This window comes from Cyprinodon tularosa, unplaced genomic scaffold, assembly GCF_016077235.1.
Source record: "Cyprinodon tularosa strain WSP-4 unplaced genomic scaffold, ASM1607723v1 ctg87, whole genome shotgun sequence".
NCBI classification, from domain to species: Eukaryota; Metazoa; Chordata; class Actinopteri; order Cyprinodontiformes; family Cyprinodontidae; genus Cyprinodon; species Cyprinodon tularosa.
The window spans coordinates 2,044,291-2,069,268 of record NW_024039640.1 but is presented as its reverse complement, the minus strand read 5'-3'; the positions used below and the strand labels follow the sequence as shown (position 1 = coordinate 2,069,268).

At 40.3% G+C, this 24,978-nt stretch overlaps 2 protein-coding genes across 3 annotated transcripts in view; both read left to right on the top strand.

Moving 5' to 3' along the window:
- sik3 (SIK family kinase 3) overlaps window positions 1-5,652 on the top strand; it is an 84,787-nt gene extending 79,135 nt beyond the window's left edge. The window contains 2 exon segments of the mRNA XM_038273369.1: window positions 21-147; window positions 4,116-5,652. Coding sequence (XP_038129297.1) covers window positions 21-142 — 122 coding nt within the window. The 3' untranslated portion in view covers window positions 143-147; window positions 4,116-5,652.
- Window positions 5,653-9,256: 3,604 nt separating this feature from the next.
- LOC119775386 (transmembrane protein 25) lies at window positions 9,257-24,864 on the top strand. 2 transcript variants are annotated; one of them, XM_038273355.1, is made up of 9 exons: window positions 9,257-9,722; window positions 11,980-12,093; window positions 14,272-14,616; window positions 14,700-14,990; window positions 17,878-18,009; window positions 18,103-18,136; window positions 20,452-20,561; window positions 24,126-24,215; window positions 24,307-24,864. In XM_038273355.1, exons 2-9 carry the CDS (start codon window positions 12,015-12,017, stop codon window positions 24,378-24,380), a joined length of 1,155 nt encoding a protein of 384 aa, XP_038129283.1. In that variant the 5' UTR covers window positions 9,257-9,722; window positions 11,980-12,014; the 3' UTR covers window positions 24,381-24,864. The 2 variants fall into 2 exon arrangements, with proteins under 2 accessions (XP_038129283.1, XP_038129281.1); XM_038273353.1 differs by having other exon boundaries at window positions 9,377-9,722; window positions 11,977-12,093.
- The last annotated feature ends 114 nt before the right edge of the window (window positions 24,865-24,978 follow it).

Genomic DNA, 24,978 nt, shown 5'->3' with positions numbered 1-24,978 from the left:
CGTCTGTGTTTTTCCCTCAGTTTGTGATGTAGAAGGGGAGCTCCATGCTTCAGCCTGTTACCCGTCGTCTTGCACCAGTGACATGCTCCTCAGCTACAAACCCCCTGATCTGCAGTACAGCATGGAGCAGGCTGGGGTTTAGCGCAGGTATGAGCATCATAAAGAAGAAAAAGACACATTCTTGGTGTGTTTTATCAAACTACCAAAAAGTTTATCAGCCTTTTAGTACGTTTTAGGCACCAAAAGCTTCTGGTCTGACATCAGAATCAGAATCAAGTTTATTGCCAAGTAGGTTTGCACTTACAAGGAATTTGACTTGGTGTTGTTGGTGCAGACAAAAAACAAAACAAAATAGCAAAATAAGATAGAATATATATAAAATATATATACACAGAAGCTATATACAAACAGTAGACTGTGCGTTAATGTAACGCAGAAATCCTGAATGGGGGAGAGAAACATTGTTCAGTGTCACGGGCGGGTCTTGGCCTTGTTGATAAGGCCGATAGCAGATGGGAAAAAACTGTTTTTGTGACGGGAGGTTCTGGTCCTGATGGACCGCAGCCTCCTGCCAGAGGGTAGTGGCTGAAATAGTCTGTGACTGGGGTGCGAGGGATCAGCCACAATCTTCCCTGCACGCCTCAGAGTCCTGGAGGCGTGCAGCTCCTGGAGAGATGGGAGGTTGCAGCCAATCACCTTCTCTGCAGACCGGATGACACGCTGCAGTCTGCTCTTGTCCTTGGCGGTGGCACCAGCGTACCAGATGGTGATGGAGGAAGTGAGGATGGACTCAATGATGGAGGAGTAGAACTGCACCATCATTGTCCTGGGCAGGTTGAATTTCTTCAGCTGCCGCAGGAAGTACATCCTCTGCTGGGCTTTCTTGGTGAGGGAGTCGATGTTCAGCTCCCACTTTAGGTCCTGAGAGATGATAGTTCCCAGGAAGCAGAAAGACTCCACAGTGTCAATGGTGGAGTCACAGAGGGTGATGGGGGTAGCTGGGGCTGCGCTCTTTCTAAAGTCTACAACCAACTCCACTGTTTTTAGAGCGTTGAGCTCCAGGTTGTTCTCCCTGTACCAGGTCACCAGATGGTCAGCCTCCCACCTGTAGGCGGACTCGTCACCATCGGAGATCAGTCCGATGAGAGTGGTGTCGTCTGCGAACTTCAGGAGCTTGACAGACTGATGACTGGAGGTGCAGCTGTTGGTGTACAGGGAGAAGAGCAGAGGAGAAAGAACACAGCCCTGGGGGGAACCAGTGCTGATGAGCTGTGAGTCAGAGAACTGTGTTCCCAGCTTTACGTGCTGCTTCCTGTCCGATAGGAAGTCTGTGATCCACCTGCAGGTGGAGTCAGGCACATTCAGCTGGGAGAGCTTCTCCTGGAGCAGAGCTGGGATGATTGTGTTGAAGGCCGAGCTAAAGTCCACAAACAGGATCCTGGCGTAGGTTCCTGCGGAGTCCAGGTGCTGGAGAATGTGGTGAAGGGCCAGGTTGACAGCGTCATCTACAGACCGGTTGGCTCTGTAGGCAAACTGGAAGGGGTCCAGGAGGGGGTCCGTGATTTCTTTCAGGTGTGACAGCACAAGACGCTCGAAGGACTTCATGACCACAGAGGTCAGGGCGACGGGTCTAAAGTCATTAAGTCCTGTGGTCCTTGGCTTCTTGGGGACAGGGATGATGGTGGAGGATTTAAAGCAGGCTGGCACGTGACATGTCGCCAGTGAGGTGTTAAAAATGTCTGTGAACACTGGAGACAGCTGGTCAGCACAGAGCTTCAAAGTGGTCGGAGTGACAGAATCTGGTCCAGCAGCTTTCCGGGGGTTCTGTTTTTTGAAGATTTTGTTTACATCTCTCTCTTTTATGGAAAGAGTTGTCACTGAGGAGGAGGAGGGGGAGGTGATCTGTTGGGTGGTGTTGTGGGGGGTGGATGCATGACTGTCCCTTTGTCTGTCGAAACGACAGTAGAAGTTGTTCAGGTCGTTGGCTAACTGTCGGTCGTTAGCCAACGACAATTCATTGGTCGTTAGCCAATGAATCTTAAAACAGCAGATACTAAAACCTATATTTCTTAGTTTGCTTGTCTTTTGTCTCTGGGTCCTCTCTCTTATTTTTTTATTTCCCTTGATTCTAATATTGCAAAAGTTTTCATACTCCTTAAATGTTTTCACATTAAAAGCCCCACACACCTCCTTTTCACATTTATAACAAACATTATATAAGTGGGTTTTTTTGTGCAGCGCTGAAGCACCTGGCACTGTTTTCTTTGCCTTGCCAAAGCTGGCTATTCTGCGGCGGACGGGTTGGTAACCTGCGGCTCTCTGGTGCGCAAGTGGTCGGCACACAACTACAACTCTTTTACCAGTTTAAGGATAAAATCTCTGCGTGAGACGGCGACGTTCAAACAGCGCTTGAACAAAACCAACGTGTTTATAGCTGCTATGTCCAGGAGATGGTAAAAAACAGCCACGGGCCGCCTTCGCATTGCAGCTGTTACAGAATACTTTCTAATCATCTGATCCAACACATCCACACCGACCTGTGTGTTGATTATAGTAGACCAGGGGTCTGGTTTAACTTTTGGCCGGCTGAGTGCACTGTGCTATCCAAACCTTTGGGAAAAGTTTCCCTAATATCTGATGTGTCGCTGATACACTGCAGAAAATCTAAATAAGTCATTTTTTTCTTAAAATAAGGGAATTTTTTCTTGAATTGAGAAGATAAGTGAGACACTTTGCCAGTGAAACGAGGCAATTTACTTTTAAAGTAAGAGAAAACAATTGCAATGTCTTATTTTAAGTGCATTTTATCTGATTATCTTATTCGAAGAATAAAAATACTCATTCCATTAGCAAATTATCTTATTTACCAGCTAAATTTAAGAGTAAATTCACTTAATTTAAGGCATTTTTACTTGTTTCTAGATCATTTTGCAGTGTACATCTGCATTGATCATCCTCGGACTCGCTGTCAGAATCTGAGCCGCTTACTACCAACCCGTCTTCATTATTAGTCTCTCTCTCTGCCGTATCGCCATCATAAATATTTGGAAGCATTTCTAAATTCTGTTGAATAGATTTCTTCTGAAAGCGATTTTTCCATAGCCAAAGAGTTCTAGGAAGAAAGTCGGTTGCTAGGCAACGGTACCAAACGTCAGTCAACCAACCACAAAAAAAATTTACGATGCAACTAATAGAGCGGTCAAAATGATGGCTGTGGGAGTTAGTTTTTATTTTTCTTATTTTTTTTTTAACTATGTGAAAATGAAGGAAATATAAAAACTGGAAAAGTCAGTTAACATGAGCAACATATTAATGTAAATAAAGTTTTTTTCACTTTAAAATCTCAGAACCGTCAAACCGTCGGACTCTGGAGTTCTAGTGTTAAAAACATAAAACATTCAGATGATATTGAAACCTTCCTGCTTGGATTATTTAAGACTTTTTTTTTTGTTATTCCATAAATATGGTCTGAAATTAAAGTTCAGCTTCAAAACGAGATCATTTAATTCAACCTTACTGGAGGTACAACTGCTACAGTTCCTCAAGGATTAAATCAGAGCAAATAAGACAGGTTGGAGCCAAAAATAAAGTTTTTAAACATCATTTATTTTCCTTACTATTTTGGATTAAACATTTTGTTCCTAAATCTGGTTGTACACATCAAATACCTCCTACATCACTATTTTATAATTCCCCTAGGCTTATGTATTTTTCAGAAGATTATCGTTTTTTTTGCTTTGTGCTGGCACGGTTGCTAGGCAACCACAGTTATGCTGAGGATAGGGGTGGGGATGACTGCTGAAGGCTAGACAGTTTATCCCTTGAGGCCTTCATTGTTTAACACACCTTTAAAAGCTGCCCACTGCTCCTCATCATAATCCGATATACAATTAAACGGAAAATCTTTAACGGATATAAATGTTTTTTCCGGACTAAACTATTATTTTTTTAAGATTACAACAAGTTTTTAATAGAAGATCAGATCTGTCTGCTTTATTCTTAGTGTAAAGATTCCAGCTGCAAAAGATGGTGCCAGATGTGTTGTTTGTTCTCCAGTTTTAGGACTTTGAATGCAACCGTTGATTTGTGTCTTTTGTCCCTCTGCCCTTCCGTAGGAAGCGGTGAATCCTGTGTGCGTCGTCCATATCAGCCACCCATAGTTGTTGACTTGAGTTGAGCAGCTTCACGCCAAACCACCGCCTCCGCCCAAGCCAGGGGCGCTCAGTGTCCATCTATCTGTTTCCATCTGTCCCTACGGAGGGAGGCCGAGAGAGGGGAGGGGGTTTTCCGGTGGGCTCGGGGTTCAAAGGTCAAAGTGCCAGCATTTTCTACGCAGACATCCAGCATGGTTCTGTTGCAGGTTGTCTTCTCTTCTCACCTCTCATCTTGGGTAGCTTGAGGTCTGACTCCCACCCCCACAGTTTCAGCCCCCCCTCCCCCCGTCGACTTGGCCCACTTCACGCCAACTCCTCCCTCCCCGGCTATGTACGGCATACGTTCATGACGGCCGGCGCTTTCACACAGCGACACCATCAAACACACACACTGCTGCCACCGCAAACCCAAAGTATTCCCAACAGGACGGAGTGTGTGTGTTTGTCCCATGTGGACGGGGGCGAGGAACGTCATCCTGGAGCAGCGAAGGACCCCCACCCCCCCACCCCAAAGAACCCTCTTTTCCGCTGATTTTTGCTCAGGCTCTGACTGGGCAACCAAAACGGCTCCATCTAGTGGAGCTCTTCAATGTCGCACAGGACAAACCAGCTCTTCTTCTTTATTTTGTGGCATTCTGTTTCATTTTAGTTCCAGACTCATTTTACAGTCAATGTAGACATTTTTGGTCGACATGGTTACTCTTATGGTTTTTTTCTGTAAAAGATGTTTATTATATGAAATATTATTAAAGGAGAATAGTTATGTGTGGCGAGGAGGACAGCGATGTCCTCTGGCTTAATTCTGCACTTTGGGTTCATGTTGTGCGTCTCGGTTTTTCCTCTCCTCTTCCTCATGCTTCAGCCCTACCTCCCCCCCAACCCCCCCACTCTGTGTCCTCCACCCTCCCACCACGTCAGTGACAGTGTATTGCATTGTGGGTAGTTTTACCAGACATTTCCTCTTTTCCTTGTACAGTGATGCCATGTATAGAACGCTATTACAGTTTCTGTATCAAATCATTTTTCTTTTCTTTTTTTCATATTGTTGTTGGGGAAGCTTTTTATTTTTATTTTTTATTGGTATTGTTTACCGTTTGTATTTTTGGAGTCGTTTCAATGTTTTCCTTTCTGTTTTATTATTATTTTTTTTTGCTTTAAGAATCTTTTTTTAAGCCAAAAGAGGACAGAGAAGAGAGCTCCACTCTTTCTGTCGTAAAAAAAAACGATTGTTATTATTTTAATATTATTATTATTATATTGACACGCTTGAATAGGAGAAGAGCAATTATGTTTTATTGCTTTTAAAGGTATCATTTCAATTGATGTTGTTGTGACTGTCATTCTCGTCGATGTCGGACCTGTTTTCTGTTACCGGGGTCGTCGTGGCAGGCTATACAGGGTCAGGCTTCGGGCTTTGTCTGGGTTGGTTTGGGTGCTACAGAGACTATTTAAAAAAAAAAAAAAAAGAAAACAGACAAATAAACAAGGGAATAACTTGTATAATAGCTGACATATCATCCTAAACATCCCAAGCCTGGAGACAGATAACCCCCCCCCCCTCCCTCCCTGCTGTGATCCTCCAATCATCCTCAACTACATCGACTTCCAACAAGATGGCGCCTTATGAACTCGGCCCCTCTACCTGAGCTAACTTTGCTACGAGCACGGAGGAAAACTACAGTTATTTCATTTTCTGTTTATTTTTTAATGTTTTTTTTGTTTTTTTACTGTTTGACCCCCAACCAGGAGCAGAGGATTTGGAGGAGCTGCGTCTCATGAACCGCTAAAAGGTCCCTGCTGTTGAAGGACGCCGGCTAACGGAAAAAGGGAATCGTTTCAGGAGTCCGACAGCAATCAAACCCGAGCTTGCATTCAGAAATGACTCTGAAAGGGCAGCAGAATGCAAGCTGCTGCAGCACCTTGGGGACCGCCATGGAAGGATCAATGAAACCTCCACCTTTCCTCCCAAAGCACCGAACAGTTAAAATGGCCGCTTTAAAGAAAAGTTCAGCGTGTCGATAACTGACTGCACGGTTGCCATCCTGTAATAAACGCCAATCAGCTTGCTTTTAACCAGAGAGGGCCACTCTGATTGGCTCGCCCTCTAAAACAAGGAGCTCTGGCAGAACAGCACGGTCCCAAAATGATAAATCCAACCAGGAATTGATGTCATGTTGTGACTGGCCTGAGTAACGTGAGGAGGTTGGAGCAGATGTGTGGCAGAAGGGACCACTTATGGGAAATGAAAAGACTGCACAGAGTTTATAAAGCAGGCTGCCTCACATCCACACATTCAGCTGGATCAGAATAACCATCACTGCCCCCCAACCCCCCCTTTATTTCTTTTTTCTTTTCCCCCTAAGCCATTCAAACCCCCCCCCCCCCATCCCCACAGGTCGACTCTCTGCTCCGCTCCTTCCTCATTTACTTTTTTTTTTTTCTCCTAACGGTTAATTTTATGAATTCCTTTTTTTTCTGTTGTTTTTCTGTTCATTTCTGTTGGGTACAAAAATACTAAAGTGCAACAACAATGGTTCAAAAGAATATCAACCAAACTGAGATGAATAAATAAATATATATAAATAAATAATTTAAAAGGATTGGTGTGTTTGTGTGTTTGTTGGTTTTCTACAGACATATTTTTATTTGCCAAGATTATTGACAGCATCCAAACTGAGAGATATCTGTATATGTTAAATTAGGTTTTTTTTCCCTCTGGGTATGGAACTGCTTTTATAATGTGGAGCTTTGCAAAAAAATAATCCCACCTCTTCTCATCGTTTTGATAGGCCAGCTTAAAGTGGTACAAAAATAACGAGGTAAACCTCAAAAGCTAAACTCTTCAGAGATCTTTTTGATGCAAACCAAAGTATTTGCTTCCCTGAGGCCGTTCAGGAGTGATCATGCTTATCACATAAGGACTTCTCTTTTTAACCTTTTAATTAATAGCTTTTACTGAATCAGGTTATATGATCGTTAGTTTCAGATTGTGGCTTGGTTCTGATTGGATCCAGGGGCTTCAGTTGTATCTCAGCCTAAATGTTTCTGGTCGTTCTGCTGCCACCTGTCAACCGCTTCCCTATTAAAGAACTTTCACACAGCCTGATGCAGCCACTACCTTGTTTCCCAGTAGAAAAGCTGTGTTCAGACTGTTTATTTTCCAATTAACATTTTACATGTAGACCTTCAAGTTCAGTTGGGAGGTCATCTGACCAGAACGTCATCTTCCATATCTGACAGCGGATGGTTCTAGAAACATTCATGCTGTGGATCTCAGAAGCATCTTCGTAGACCTGCCATGGACCCAGCTTTATTCATCTTCCCATCAGCTTTACCACTGCTAAAGGAAAGCATCTCCACTTTCTTATTCTGCCACTACCATTGTTTACCACAGTTTTTCCATGTAGATCGATTCAGACATTCATATTTTCTTATCTGACCAGAGCATTGTCTTTTGCATGTTTTTGTCCCCATCATGGCTGGTGGCAGACCTTAAATCAAACCTCTCACGGCTTTATTTTTGCCACTCTTCCCTAAAACCCAGATATGCAAAATTCACCGCTCTTTTAAGCAGATCCTTCAACATGAGCGATGGATTTCTGCAGCTACTCCAGAGTAAGCAAGGGCCTTTAAGCTTCTTTTGTGATCAATTCCGCCCTTAAGTAGTCTGACATTTAGATGATCCGCCATGTTTCTGTAGGTTGGCTGTCAACTTTTTCCACTTTCAGATGATGGAGCAGTTCTTGAGATGTTTAAAGCTTGCAATATTGTTTTATTCCCAACCCTCCAAAACCTTCTCCTTGAACCAGTGTTGTAGTACTCGAGATCGATCTTGGTCTCGAGACCATTTTTTGATGGTCTCGTCTTGGATTTGACTGCATTTGGTCTCGGTCTTGTCTCGGTCTCGAGCGCTGAGGACTCGGCATTTTATTTCAAGACCACAACTGTGGAAATAACACTAATCATCAGAATATTATCAGTTTCTTTAAGATCCTTCTTTTTATTGGATGCTTGGATTCAAATCCAAGCAATAACCTGCCTCATTGGTAAATGCAGTGAAGGAGATCAATCTATTTTTTCAACAAATTATCTCTCATAACATATTTCACAACTTGGTGACAGATATAGATTTATTTAAGAAAAGTTATATAATATAGCTTTAATCTGCATATGAGAGAGAAACGAGAAATTATTGGTTTTTTTTTTCAGTTTTACACATTTTACAGAATTTTGCACATTGTTTTGAAATAGCACATATAAAAACAACATAAATGTATGTACTGTTCATGAACGGCTGAGAAAATACAATTTTGATCGACTTTGATTAATTGTTTGAAATTCTGTGATTACTACACAGAAGTACTAAATAAAGATGTTAATGTTTAGTCCAGTTCTGTGTGTTAAATATCTAGGTGTTTTTATGCGAATGTGGGTCTTTTAGATCAATTTTTGTGATTTTGATCATGTTTCACATTTTACTGTCACATACTGGCGCTGGTCTTGGTCTTGACTCGGTCTCGACTTCTCTCGGTGTTAGTCTTGACTTGGTCTCGTACCCTAAAAGTCTTGGTCTGTGTCTTGGTCTCGATAAACTCTGGTCTTGGTCTTGTCTTGGTCTCGGGTTAGGTGGTCTTGACCACAACACTGCCTTGAACTGTTCGCTATGTTCCTCAGTCTCCATGAGGTCATTTGTTCCTCACAGTTCTCTTACACACCTTTAAGGCCTTTAGGAGCCACTGGATTCCTCTTATAATAGACTCTGGTGAAGTCTAGTTACCAACTTACTGACTTTCGGAGGCATTTGAACATGTTAACCTTAAAAAAAGCTCACAGTTATGCCACATCTAAAAGATTAATCAAAGTAGAAAACAGCAAATGTTCCTGGTTGCAACATGAGAGGTGTGAAAATTCAGTGCAGGAATAATTTTGCACCGTTCCTCAGTGAGCTTGCTGCAGCGTTGCTCTGCATGCTGCTGCTCTGGTCTGCACAGCTGCACTGCAGAGGCTTTTCAGTCTGAAATAGCTGAGCTCAGACCAGATGAATCATGGTGTTTCCACTGGATGCAGCTGCTTTATGTTGGCATGACAGACGTCAAGCAGATTTATCTGAAACCTGAGCTGATACCAAATGTTTTTGCCAGTTCCAGGCAGATCTTGCTCATGATCTCTGAATTCTCTCATGCACCTACTTATTCTCCTCCACACTAGCTGTTGTCCCTCTCTCACCTCTTCCTACACAGCCTCCCTCTCTGTACATCATCTCCTCTTTCTCCCTCTCTTCTGCTTCCTATTTCCCATCCCCTTTCTCTCCTCTCAGAGTGGCGACAACATGACTGCCTGCGTCAGCCAGCCCCCTTCCAACCAGTGAGCGCTTGCTGCTGGAGGTTGCTGTATCCTGCAGAGAGCCAAATGTGTGTGTGTGTGTGTAATAGTATGAGCGTACGCAGATGGGAAAACAAGTGAGTCAGGAAGGGCTGCCTCTCATCACCATCTTTCCCTCCTCTCCTCCTTCTCTGGCATGGAGCTCCAGCGGAGTGAATCCAGACCAGATCTGCACAAAGGGCTGAGGTAGTTATGTGTGTTGATGCACAAGGTTGTTTTATTTCTTTTTTGCATGCAGCCTGATGAAGTGCATTGGTCTGTTTGTGTGTGTTTGTGCGTAGAGCTGATCTGATGTGTGTAATCCTCCTGTCAGCTCAAAGCTCTAAGCATCCATAGGCAGAGCTGTCAGCTCCTGTCTTTCACTCGTATTAGTTGGTTTCTCTAGTTCATCACAACATTGATGTTGCAGATTATGTGTGTTTCTTTAACGCCTCTCTTCCTGCTCTATGGGTACCTTTGCAGATCACATGACCCACACAGCAAGCCAGCTCTGGGAGCTGCTAACTCTGCCTCCTTTTTATTGTTAGATGTGTGCCATATTGATCCAAGCCAGCCTGAGAATGTTTGGATTTGCAGTGATGGAGGATTACTCTGCAGATCAAAGCTTTAAAGACTGAATTATTAAACAGTGGGCCATGTCACTTTGAGACAAACTCTGTTGTTTGTGCTGTTCCCCTTTAATTCAACTCATTGTCATGAGGTTTGAATCTGATCAGAATCTATTTGTTTGCAAATAGCTTTTACAGATACATTTTTACTGACTTGCTTCATATGCATACCCTTTGCATTTTACCATATTTTTGTCCTTTTACAACCAAAAACATCTTTACATCGTTCTGAAACTTCGCAAAAAGAATCTGTTGTTTTTTGTTGTTGTTGTTTTATTTTATTTTACCCTGACACCTCTAAATAAGCTACAGATGAGACAGAGGACCAACCATTGCACTGGAAAAAAATCCAAATCTAGATCAGTCATTTTTTCTCAAAATAAGTGCATTTGTTCTTGAATTGAGGAGGTAAAAGAGACATTATGCCAATGGAACAAGATAATTTACCTTTATAATAATTGCATTGTCTCATTTCAATTGCATTTTGTCTAAATATCTTATTTTAAGAGTAAAAACACTCATTCCATTGGCAGATTGGCAGGCTCATTCAAATATTCAAATTAAGGGTAAATACACTTAAAGCTACAGTGTGTAATAATTACAGGGATATACAGTCAGAAATGTAATATATTATACATAACTATGTTATTTATCATCATCTATGAGCTCAGCCTCTTAACCTTAATATTTGCGTTGCCTTAGAATTCGTTATTTATAATTACATAGGAGCGGGTCTCACAGCCATGGAGGCTGACATCTTTGCGCTACGGCAGCGCAGAGCCAACAAACTAGCGATTGCGAGATCGCCCATTACGCTCCAAAGTAACTACGGCAAGTTGAGAGAGATGAACTGAGACGGTACTGAACACACAGACTAATGAAATACTATCTGTAAAATTATCTATGTAAACAAACCTCATCACTTGAGAAGGTAGGTGATGCGGACGTCGTGGAAGACATTTTGTCCCGTAACGCTCGCCGTACTGTTGGGGGGGAGAAGCGGTGGGGGGGAGATGTTCATGTTGCTGCGGTCTGCAGTCTGACCGCTAGATGTCGCTGAAAATTACACACTGTAGCTTTAATTTAAGAATTTTTGTACTTATTTCTAGATCGTTTTTCCAGTGTGGACATGCACCTTGACACATATCTTTACCGTTAAACATGGGAGGAAGAATCAAACTCTGAATGCATGTATTTCTTCCAGGTACAGAAGAATAGATCATAAACATAGGGAATATCAAAGCAGCTACATACATGGCATTCCTGGAAGAAAAGGGTTTACTTTTCAGTTGGACAAAGACGCCAAACTTTCATCTGTAGCCCTCATTCCCATTGTATCAAAGCATAATAATGTTTTAGAATGGTACAGTTAAAATCTAGACAAAATACAATCTATATAGCAAGTTTCTATGCCACCTGATTGAGTTTGAGCTTTTTGCAAATAAATGATGCAGAAAACTTCCAGAGACAAAAACACACACACACAAAAAATCTGCCATTTCAACAAATGGCAGATCTAAAAAGAAAATGCAGAAATGTCTGCATTAAGAAAAATAATATCAAATGTGTTAAGACTTTGTAAGGACTTAAGCTTTTTTCTACCTCATCTTTAAGTTGATTACAACTTTAATCAGGAGCAGAGAAGAAATGAAAGTAATTGTTTATCTAAATCAGTCAACACAACATGACACTGTGATGCTGAAAAGTTTTATATATATAATGTATTCCCATTTATTTCCACCCAGCTTTGCACCAAATCGTTCCCCACAGATAAACATGTCTCCCTATGCTCTGATAAAAATGATCGTACTAACGTAGATCCTTGTTCTAAGCAGGTAGATGTTTTTGAGTCTGTGCCGCTCCGGCCAGGATGGAGAGTGTGTGTCTGAGGACATGGACGTCAGGCTCTGCTGTTGTGTTCTTCAACACACTGGCCCTGTCCTGGGCAGGTAAGACACGCTCCAACGCAAACAATGAATGGATTGCTGCCTATTTATCCAGTAAGAATACTGGGAGTCAGGAAAAACAGAACATGATCGTGACTGCAAATAGGAAAAATGAATAGCCTAAAGTCCCTTTGTGTCATTAACCTTCTTATGACCCAAAACTTCTCCTGTCAGACAGAAAAGCCAAATTTTGGAGTTCTAGTGGCTGCCTCTTTAAGCCCATTAAATAATAATAATTGAAGTTTATTGATCTCATATTGGATAAATTAACTCTCTGCATTTATCTGTGGGATTAGGGCTTGAACTCACAACCTCCAAGCTTTATGCCCGAACCACTAGGCCACCACTCCCCTTCCCCTTTAATTTGTAAGACCCTTGATGCTCCCCAAGCTGCAAGCTGGTCTCTGCTCCCCAAGTTTAATGTAGAGGATTAATTTCTTTGTCATTTTTGTTTGCAAAGGTAAGTAAAAGTGGATATTCTTGAAACTTGGTATCCAGAAGAGATGACTGTCGGCTAAAAGACGGTCTGTTACTCAAAACCAGCCCAGATCATCACCCCTCCTACATCATACCTGACTAATGGTATTGGGTGTTTTTATGCTGATGTAATTTTTGCAGAAAACTAGCTTTCAGGTTGAATTTAGTGTGACATTAATCTAAACTGTAGATCTAATGGAATAGTGTGTGTGTGTGTTGGCAAAAGTAGACACCCATACCCTTTTCTGTAATGCATTTATTTAAAATTTTTAAGCTTCTCTAAGAGAAAGCTTCTCTCAGAAACCTCTTGTTAAATGGTTGTAGCGAAGACTGATCAGGTACTACAGGAGACCTAACTGGCAGACCTCGCTGAGGACTCAACTCAAAAGTTGGATCAAACCTTCTCTGACGCTCACAACAGCAATTTCCAACATTGCTGGTGGTTCTGGTTGATGAGCAAGTCAGTCTTGTATTTCAAAGTTAAATCTTTTTGAACCTATCCGATTAAACAAAAGGTGCGGCTCTAGAGCAAGTTTTATGAAGGATTAGGTTCTAATGTTTAAAATTGTTCATAGTTCATCCTAAAGCTCTTCTTATCCTCCAGATGAAATGATGCTTATTTTGGTACCTTTAATAGAAGCCCAACTTGCCCTATTTTGACCCTTTAAGGTTGTCAGGGCTCTAAAGATGTAAAGAATTAAATAAAGCTATATTAAAGGAATAGTACACCCAAAACATGATTAGCCTTCATTTTCTACTCACCTCCATGCTGAACAACACTCTGGAGTACTTTTTTGATATCTCAAATGCATCTGGAGATCTGGGAGGCTTCTTGCTGTCTGCTGACATTCAAATAATGGAGGTCCATGGCGCCCGAGACAGAAAGGTCCATAAAAGTCCACAAAAACGTGTCAATATTCCTCCATACTGCTCGTCCAATGTAATCCAAGTGTCCTGAGTGGGTAGCATCCAGAATTTACTCGAAACGAAGTAATTTAGAATGTTTTTAGAGCATAAACAGTAGTGTATAGGATTTCCTAATAGCGCCCCCATGCGCGCTCACGATTCTACGGAAGCCGGCAGACCAAACCGGAAGGAAGTGCGCATTCAGCGTCTGGTCTGCCGATAATGCAAGCGTAGAAGAAGAAATGTGCTGTTTACCTGTGCAAAGAAAGAAACAACGAAAGAAAAATGTCTGAGGACTTCAGTGTTGAGGAAGAGCATGAGTTCTTTGCCGAGCTGAATGCGCTGGTTTGGTCTGCCGGCTTCCGTAGAATCGTGAGCGCGCATGGGGGCGCTATTAGGAAATCCTATACACTACTGTTTAGGCTCTAAAACGTTCTAAATGACTTCGTTTCGAGTAAATTCTGGATGCTACCCACTCAGGACACTTGGATTACATTGGACGAGCAGTATGGAGGAATATTGACAAGTTTTTGTGGACTTTTGTGGACCTTTCTGTCTCGGGCGCCATAGACCTCCATTATTTGAATGTCAGCAGACAGCAAGAAGTCTCCCAGATCTCCAGATGCATTTGAGATATCAAAAAAGTACTCCAGAGTGTTGTTCAGCATGGAGGTGAGTAGAAAATGAAGGCTAATCATGTTTTGGGTGTACTATTCCTTTAAGATGAAATATTAACTTTGACTATGATTACGTCTGCTGTAATATGTTATTAATGCTATTCTTGGTGCTGTACTGTAGGTGCTATCGAACCTGCTCCTAAAATCGATGGGCGGCAGCAGGCAGCCGTCACACTTCAGGAGAACATGACACACAGATTCAACTGCCAATCAGATGGCTGGGATCCTCGGGCCCCGCCCCTATTGACCTGGTACCTGAATGGGAAGCAGCAGACGGAGCCTTCACCGAATCGCCGCCGTCTGGTGATGACATCACAGAAGGACTCTGAGGTCTTGAGACCAGGGACCAATAGCAACAGTAGCTTCTCTCTACGGGCCAAGAAGTGGGACAGGGAGCTGGTGTGTGTGGCATCCAACCCCAGGACAGGGGAAAGCTACAATGCAACAGTCATGCTCAATGTCCAGTGTGAGTGTGGGTTAAATGTTTTATAGAGTTTGCATCCAGGATAATGTCATTATCAGACATCTATCATCTCCTCTGTCTCACAGTCCAGCCAGAGATCCTCAGGGTAAACGCCCACTACAGTGAAACCTCAGACCCCGGCCTCTCTCTGGTCCTGTTCGCCTTGGTACGCTCCAACCCTCCTGCCACCATCACTTTCGTGGACCAGTCAGGCCAGCTGGTGGCCAATACATCCGACTTCCTCATCCTGGACTCTCGAAGCTACCCTTGGCTGACCAACCACACCCTGAGGGTCACACTGAGTAGTCTATCAGGGAACCTAACAGTGAATGCCAGCAACAGCGTGGGAATGGCTCAGAGCAACCTCACACTGGCAGGTTAGTGATTATAAACGGAAATGGAGGTCGGATGTTTGAACGCTCTGCATCTGAAATGTTTCATCTGAGCCAGAAGGACTTGCTTTAGATGGATTTGATGCTTGGCTGGAGCCAAGTTTCTTTTTAAGATAGACTGAAAGTTAAGGAGACATCCACCACTGTTTTCATAAGACAGTTGATTCTATAAACACCACATCCCACTCCTTTCTATAAACCTCTTCAACTTTACAAAAATAGGAACCAAGTTATAATCTGTCGTCCCTCAATGTGTTGATGTAACACATTCCCTGAAATACTCACAAAACAAACAATGAGGTGGATTCTTCAAGCAGGCTGGCATAACAGCAGACACTAACAGGTAATGTTAGTTTGATGATTACAAAATTTCTAATTAATTGTAAATTAGTTATCAACCCAGAAAGATGACAGAGCCCAATAACCAACCTGAAACCTGGGGTCTCTTTGGAAGCTCATAAAATATCAACCTGTTTAAATAACATCAAAACAGATATTTTGTTCCTTAATAACCCAATGGTCCCATGCAACTACCCTGGTAAATTCAGGACGAAGTCTGGCTATTATGTTGTATAACACAGCAAATGGTAAAGGGAAATTTTATTTACCATTTTAGGTTCTTCAGATATTTGATCAGGAGTAGGTTGAGCTATTAGCAAAAAAGAATACATATATCAGCTAAATGCTCTTGAATATCTTCTTAAAGCGGCTGAAACAAACTATAGAAACCATCTTTTTTCCAATGATACCTCCTCAGATATCAGAGTGCAGAAGTCCTTTTAGTCCATTACAGCCTTTCTGGAGTCTGTGTTTTTAGAGGATGTTATTAAAACCGCCGCAGAAACTCTTTACAAAAGCTTTTTCAGTACAACTGTACAAACCCACAGTTTCACACTGAATGTGTGCTACTTTAGCCAACAATACACAAGCTGTTTGCAGCATGCTTCTACAGTCAGATGAAACCATCTGAATATGTTGATAAATCTAATCTGAGGAGTGGCTTTGACAATTATCTTCTCTAAAAACATTCAAATTTAATATCAAAGATTCTCTTTAAACTGCGATGAACTGCCAACCTGTCTAAGGCGTAACCCCCCTTATACCTATAGAGACCCTGGAGAACTAGTAGAGGATGGATGGACGGACGGATGGATGGATGGAAGGATGGACAGGTGGATGGATGGATGGACGAATTATAGATGGATGGACAGATGGGTGGATGATAGGCTGCTGTGTGGATGGATGGATGGATGGATGGATTGAAGAATGGATAGATGGTTGAATGATGAATGGATGAAAAATGGATGGATGGATGAACGATGGATGGATGGATGAAGGAATGAAAGATGGATGGACGGATGAATGATGGGTTGATCGATGATGGATGATGGAGGGATGGTTGGAGAGATGGATGGATGGATGGACGGATGGATGGAAGGATGGGTGGACAGGTGGATGGATGGATGGATGAATGATAGATGGATGGACAGATGGATGGATGATAGGCTGGTGGGTGGATGGATGGATGGATGAATGAATGATAGATGGATGGACAGATGGGTGGATGATAGGCTGGTGGGTGGACGGATGGATGGATCGATGGATGATGGATGGAAGGATGGATGGATGGACAGATGGATGGATGAATGAATGATGGATGGATGGACATATGGATGATGAATGGATGGTTGGACAGATGGATGGATGGATGAATGAAGGATGAATGGATGATGGATTGATTAATGGATGGATGGATGATTGATGATGAAGGATGGACAGATGGATGATGAATGGAGGGTTGGACAGATGGATGGATGGATGAATGAAGGATGAATGGATGATGGATTGATTAATGGATGGATGGATGATTGATGATGGAAGGATGGACAGATGGATGATGAATGGAGGGTTGGACGGATGGATGATAGGCTGGTGGGTGGACGGATGGATGGATCGATTGATGGATGATGGATTGATTAATGGATGGATGGATGATTGATGATGGAAGGATGGACATATGGATGATGAATGGATGGTTGGACAGATGGATGGATGGATGAATGAAGGATGAATGGATGATGGATTGATGAATGGATGGATGGATGATTGATGATGGAAAGATGGACAGATGGTTGATGAATGGAGGGTTGGACGGATGGATGGATGATAGGTCAATGGGTGGACAGACGGACGGACAGATGGATGGATGGATGGCTGGTTGAATGATGGATGGATGATGATGGACAGATGAATGGATGGATGAGATTTTCTTTCTAAATCCTCTGGCACTGATTGAGAATCCAGAAAAGTGAATTTGTCTCATAATATTGATATTCATTCTGCTGTGGAGTTAGACCAGAAGTTTAATTGCATAAAAAATGTCAAACTTTATCAAAGTGATTTAAGTAAGTAGAAGGTATTTTAATAAAGTTAATTCATTTTGACTATTAAAGGCAAATACCATGCTCATTACAAAATAATACCTTACTGTTTTTTCTTCACTCCATTGCAATTGACTAAATGCCCATCTTTACTATATCCAGAACTTCAGTCAGCTCCTTTGTTTCCTCTTTCATAACTTTCATAACTTTCATAGAGACCAATAATCCCCATAATAAGAAACTCAGGCTTTATTTGCACATTTCATCAGACTTATTGTAAAAAGATTGTATAAAAGATAAAAAAAAAAAGAATCCTTATGTTTTAAACAGAGATACCTGTGGTTGGTGTGTCAAATTTACGTTTTTGGGTTGCTGTTTTTAGTCATTATGCTGACCTAAGCTAACCAAAAGTGTCTCTTATACAGAAAAATAAATAAATGTTATTCGAAATGTGACATCATCTCTTTTAATGTCTCTCCTCTTCCTTCCAGAGTTCCTGCAGTCTCGTGTGGAGGTTCCCATGCTGGGGATAGTTACTGGAGGAGCCATGGCCTTCATGGCCCTCCTCATCCTCAGCCTGATAGTTCTCTGCCTTATGCAAAAAAACAAGAGCAAGATCATTGGTGAGAACAATCTATGAGCATAAAGTATTGAGCTTGAAAACATTGGTGCTGTTGTTCACGGTTCACTGTCCTGTTATTTTTTTTTTATCATAGATGAACCAGTGGAGATTCTGATGACCAAAAAAAGGTAAACTTTGGACTAAAGCTGCCTTTTAAAGGCTAAAATCATCTTTTTAGAATCACTTTTCAGCTTCCTGGGCCAATTAATTGATCGTTTGATTAAATGATTATATAAACAATTTATTAATCTAGCAAGATGAGAAACTTGTAATATTTTCTTCTAATAGAAAAACAGATAATCAACTGTAATACCAAATCATTGACTTTAATTGTTCCACTCATTACTACTGAGACAGACGTACCAAATCCAGCACCGAGGCGACTGCTTCTGGAAATGTTTGAAAGTGGGTCACACTCAAGAGCTGATGATGCTGACATGATAACGAGGCCAATTGAGCAACAGCTTTAATTCTAAAACGAATTCTTACTAAACATTGAACTGTTCTTGGTATTATAGCAAAATGGAAGCAGTTTAGAGCCTCATCAGCACAGCCTTAATGTGGAAGGTCACAAAAATGTCTCAGAGGAGGATCAGCAGATGCTGAGTCAATGGCTACAACCCGCCAGTCTAACTCTGGCCTTCAGATTATCTCAGGAACTCTGCAATGAATGGGTTTTCATGGTGGGACGGAAACATCCAATCCTGACATAATCAGGTTCAGTGTGTCCATCATGGTGGCAGTAAGCCTGGCTACACTGCAGTGAAAAATCCTCACCTCTCTTTCCTCTGGATGGGTCTGTGTTTGGCAGCTGTCAGGAGGCAAAATATTGAATGAGCTTCAAAAGATGGTAAAGGAAGTGATGTAACTGATGTCATGTGTATGTAAAGGCAGGTGAGCCAGTTCTTCCTATATAGAGGAAACTGCTGGCATCCTCACCAAAATAAAAAAATTGGAGAACATCATCCCTCTCGTTACACTGGCTTCCAGTCCCTCCTTCTTTTATTAGTGAAATTTTCCGCCCATCTTTCTTTTAATTTTTTTATCCATCATTTTATCTTTTTTATTGAATAATCTAATTTTAATCGATCACTTTTATTCGCATTAATTAATGGTGTTGCCTCTGTGTTATACTTTTGTTTTTATTTTTTCTCATGTAAAGCACTTTGAAGCATTTCTTGTTGATTAATTGATCCTTCAAATAATTACCAGTAATTTGCCAATTCATTCATTATTAATCAGGGTATAGACTCTCAAATATTCAGTTTCAATTCAGTACAGTTTATTAATATAGCGCAAATTCACAACACATGTCATCTCAAGGCACTTTACAGTTCACCAGATCATCCAGTCAAATTGATTCAAAGTTTTCTATCGGAAAACCAGTTGATTGCATCGACTCATTGACTGATATTTCTCTCCAGGATGTAGTCACAGCCAAACAAGAACAGACGAGGCAAAGCTACTATGAGAAAAAGGAGAGAGAACATAACGTTAGAGATTGAACTAACAGATTCTGCAGAGTGGGAGAATAGAGATAGAATGACGCAGAATGATGAAATGAAGGTCCCTATGTCCTCCAGAAGTCTAAGCCTATAGCAGCATAACTATAGATAGCTCTATATTCCATTAACTATAAGAGCTACCCACACAGAACAGTAATTAGACCAAAATTGCTGCATAAACATCTTGCATTCAAGATAAAAAAAACTCTTTTGTTCATCAATAAACTCTTTTCAGAACTCCTCTTTGTTTTAGCTTCACCTGGTTTATATTCTATATAAGATCTTCTTAAAAGCACTTTCATTCCATCCAATATTAATTGTTTTATTGAAAATATAATCAACAGATTATTCGATTAGAAATATAATCCTAAATTTCACCCCTAATATAAAATAAACTTGCCACTTTGAATCTTGCTGCTATTTCCTCTTCAGAGTTTTGTTTATGAAGTTCGGTTCTTCTTTAGTTTTAGTCTGTTGACTCCAGTAGATGTTGTTTTTGTTTTGTCTTTAGCTAAGATTAAAAATGTTTATAGTTTTATCGTGTGAGAGAACATCCATATTTGTGAGATTTTAAATGGTTTCTTTTAGAGTCTTAACATATTTTAACTTTTATTAATAAAAATGCTTTCAGATTCAGCTGCATTCAGGGCTATTCTATACAATATGATACATACTATTAATACCAAACTACTTATAATAGAATCTCCCAGTTTCCTCATCATTCTAGTATTACCCAATGCTATATGGCCTTTCATCACTAACCATGCTATCGTTTTATTGTCTCATCTTTACGCCACATCATGTCTTCTCCTATTAGCTAAATGGACGGCAAACACTGATGAAAGCATTTTTCTCTGCTCTAAAGAAAAGTTTGTCCATCCTGCAGATCAATAAAACCTGTGATCCAAGTTTTTAACCTCTCCGTATCGTCCACACAGTGAATCAGCAAACCTGAAGACGGACAGAGCAGATAAGACCAACATCCCCAGAGAGAACATGTCTCTGCCTGCCAACATGCAGCTCAATGACCTCAGCTCTCTGAGGAAAGGTAAGATCCTCCTTCCTCCAGAGGGGAAATACTCAGACATATTTCGCAAATACTCGTGTGGATAGAAGCTGGATGTTTTTCATATCATCTGTAGTCTTGAATTAAGAATAAAAGTATGTAAAAGTATAAATATCCCTGAGAAATTACTAACAAGTGAAAAAAAACAACAATCCACTGGACTTTGTTTCCAAGTTTGAAGATGTTTCGCTTCCCATCCAGGAAACTTGTTCAATTCAAAACGTCTTCAAACTCAGAAAGAAAGTCCAGAGGATTTTTTTTTTTTTTTTTACTTTTTTTGGAATGACTATGACCTCGATGACTGAGAATCTTCACCACTATATCCTTGAGAAACTGTTTAGATTATGTCCCATAAAGACCATGATGTCTTTGTTTGCTTCTCATTTTATGGGATAGACCAGAGGTCATCCGGACCCAACCTGAATTAAATCATTATGGCATGTTTTCAGACGACAATGTCTAACTTTACTTGCACTGCTTCTCCTGTTAACATGGTAAAGCCCTCCGGAGCGCCCTCTACCAGGCTGCATGTGATCCCAATTATCCAATGAGCTGCTGTCAGTCTGGGTTGCTGCTGCTGCTACTTTTAGAAACAGCAGGCAAACCTTTAGCAAGCCGGGCGATGGGAAAGAAGGAGAAGACAATGAGAAAAAGAGAGCAGAGAAAGTGTGGACTGCTGGAAGAACTGCGGTGAACTGGTGAAAGAAAAGTGAAATGGTGCTCAAAGATGACCCTGCACATTTAGAGGATGTTTGGCTCAACCTGCTGCTGTGAAGCAGGATTCTCCACCATGAATATAATCAAGAATAAATATGGATCCAGACTCAAAATGAGCTCCTTGATATGTGCTTGAGAATGTCCTTGTCTCCATTCAAACCCACACTCCAAAAAAATGGAAATCTAAATAAGTTATTTTTGCTCAATTTAAGTGCATTTTTTCTTGAATTGAGTAGGTAACCGAGACACTTTGCCAATGGAACAAGACAATTTACATTTAAAATATGAAAAAAACAATTGCTTTGTCTTATTTCAAGTGTATATTATCTAATTATCTCCCATTGGCAGATTATCTTATTTACCTGCTCAAATTAAGGGTAAATAGACTTAATTTAAGACATTTTTACTTATTTCTAGATGTTTTTTGCAGTGCAGGTTTAAAGCCTTGCAGGGCAGCCTAAAGTCCACCATAAAAAAAAAAAAACGGTTACTTCAGGTGTTTTATAAAATATGTGAATCAGGAAATGATCTATATACCAAACTAAAAGATTGATTTGTTCTCTACTTAAAAAAAAAAACACTTTAGATTTTAAAATGGGAAAATTTTCATTTTTTTTTATTTTTTTTATTTTTCATTTAAAAAGCCAATGTATAACATGGATAAATGCATAAAAAACTCATTTTATTTTGGTGTTAAATTCTGTTTAAAGTATCAGATTATAATTAAAAATGTCTCCGGACCTTTACTGGTTGATGATTTTATTTATTGGCACCCTGCTGATTTTTTATTTGTTACCCCTGGGATAGACCAAAAGAAGGTGGCAATTTATTAGAGGAAGTAAAAATGTCTTAAATTAGGTGTATTTACCTTTAATTTGAGTAGGCAAATGAGATGATTTGCCAATGGAGTGAGTATTTGTACTCTTTAAATAAGATATTTGGATAAAATGCACTTGAAATAAGACAATGCAATTGTTCTTTCTTATTTTGAATGTAAATTGTCTTGTCCCATTGGCAAAATGTCTCTTTTACCTTCTCAATTCAAGAACAAATGCACTTATTTTAAGAAAAAAATGACTTATATAGATTTTGATTTTTTGAAACCTGTTTTAATACAAGAAGTTTTATGTTAATTTGTATTAAATCCTCTTATTATCTCCACCAAGAAAGTTATGTTTTTCTTCCTGTTTGCTTGTTAGCAGGATTACTCAAAAAGTTATGAATGGATTTTAATTACATTTTAAACAAAGGTGCATCTCATGCCAAGAAACAATTCTTTAAAATGAGCTTATAATCCAGATCATGTGAGTTTTAGCTATAGGAATACGTCCGAATATGCTGTTTGGAGGAGATTTGCACTCTCTGAAAGCTTTTCTCACGATACCTGTAATAATCCAGTGCAACCAGTTACCTTCAGAAGCCACATAACAGTTATTCTAGGTGTGTGGCGTTTACATCAGCATATTCAGCTGTTCTGTGAAGGCCTCACAGGTTGGTAGGAAACATCAGTTACCCATCAGCCCTTGTGGTATTTGTCTGGGTGTGTGGTGGTGAGGCAGAGCAAGGTTGTGGGTATTTAACTGAAGCAGTGGTGTGGTTGTTTTTTTCTTTTCTTCCAGCGACAAAAGGGGAAGAAAAATTTATAGAATTTATATTTTATATATCAGTTATCAGTCATGATGTCAATATCCCCGAATGATTTCTGTCGGGGAGATCCAGAGCTCCGTTTGTGGAACCTGTTGACCAATTGTGAACCAAACATTTTTTGAAAGAGTAGATCTATTGCTGAGAGAAAGCTAAGATCATCCCTGTTTGCAGTTTTTCTTAAGAAATATATAAAATACATGGTAAGTATATCAAACAAAAGTCTAAACATGCAAATTAGCAGAATGTCTTTAAAATGCCTGCTTTACTGTAAAACATGGGGGTGCCAGTATCATGCTTTTGACCCACCGATTAGAGTTTAGTATAAATTTGAAGCAGGTAAATACACGTCCATCTGGGTTAAACACCATTTCTCAGAATGGCCTAACTAAAGTACAGACCCATAAATAGAAAAAAATAACATTGATGAATGTTTTCTATCCAGTCTATCTGAGTTTAATTTAATTTGCAAAAATCAATAAAATAATGTAGAATTTAGAACATGGTGGAAACTGTAAATTCAGGTTTACTACACACTTTTCAGATTTTTACCAGAAAAACAATCATTTGTTGATGAGGTAGTACTTTGTGTTCAGATCAGGAGGTGCTGTGTGTGACTGATAATAACTGGGAGAAAGAAAAACAAAACCCTCCAAGCCTGAAAATGCAGTAAACACAGAGAAAATATAAACATCCTATGAAAACAAGACAGTGGGAAACATTTTTTCACTGCAGTTATAAGGGATCACTCGCATCCTAGTGGCCAAACAAACCCACTGTGTAGCATTTACTCAAAAAGGGAAGAAATTATTTAAGCTTCAAGTTGGAATAAATCAAAAATTAGGAAAGCATGATACCAAAAAATAAAGGTTAAAAATGTTTCATGAATGTAAACTTGATATTGATGCATTGCTAAATCAAACATTTTTTTTGCAGAATCTCTACATTTTTAAACATCCATAAATATAAGATAATCAGAATAAATGTATTAATTTACAGATGATGAAGGCTGGACATGAAGGAGTGAGTGAAAAAGAACCAAACCATTTCCAGTTTATAGTTGTTAATCAGATTAAACTATTCAGCAAACTACTCAGGAAATCATGTTTTTTCAATTTTCTTTTAAATCCTACAACTGATTTTCAGGTTTGTGTTTCACTTTGCTTCCTCTTTCCTGCATTTCAGCTCGAGAAGTTGCTCAGCAGAACAGCGTGGGAGAGGAGAAGAAAGAGGAAGAGGAGGAGGAAGATCTGTCTTTAGCCTACGCAGCAAGAGGTCAAAGAAAAACACTAAATCTGGGCTGCTTATTCAATTATTTATCCCTATAGTTTAGGTCTATTTATGTGTTTTATTGTGGTCCTCCCAGGTTTTGCCAGGTATCCAATGGTTGGCTACATCTATAAGGTGAACAGCACCAGCAGTGAGGAAATCTGGCTCTGACAGATCATCCAGCAACTCTCCCTACTGTTTGTGCATGTATACCTGCATCTTACCATGCAGCTGTCTGAGAGGAACCCCCACTCTGCAAGGCAACCACTGACCAGTTACCTTCAAGCTGGAACAAAGTTCAGAGGACATCCTTGTTTTTAAAAACCGTCCCTCTACGAATGCACAAAACATACCCATGAATGTTTGTCGTACAGTAAAGCAGGTACTCAGGTGTTTGTGCTGCTGATTTCTCGTCTCATCAAAGCAAATTTTCTCATATTGCTCATCATGTTGTCTCTTTGGTTGCATTAATGGAATGTGTTTTAGGGTTCTTTACTAAAACCTGAATGTTTATTTGGTCAAATGTAACCTGAATGCGTTACTACAGAGTATAGAACCGTTTATTAACATGCCACATGTCCTGTCCTGTATATTTATATGCATACATGTATAAAAGAGTCTAATAAAGGTATTATTGAGATGGTATCTGAGTGAATTCTGAGCATACTGTGATTTTACTCTGTAAACACCAGGGGGCGCTCCAAAGTGGTTTAAGGAATGGTTTCACTAGGTTGTGCACCATGAGGGTGATGTGCATCTTTTTAACTGT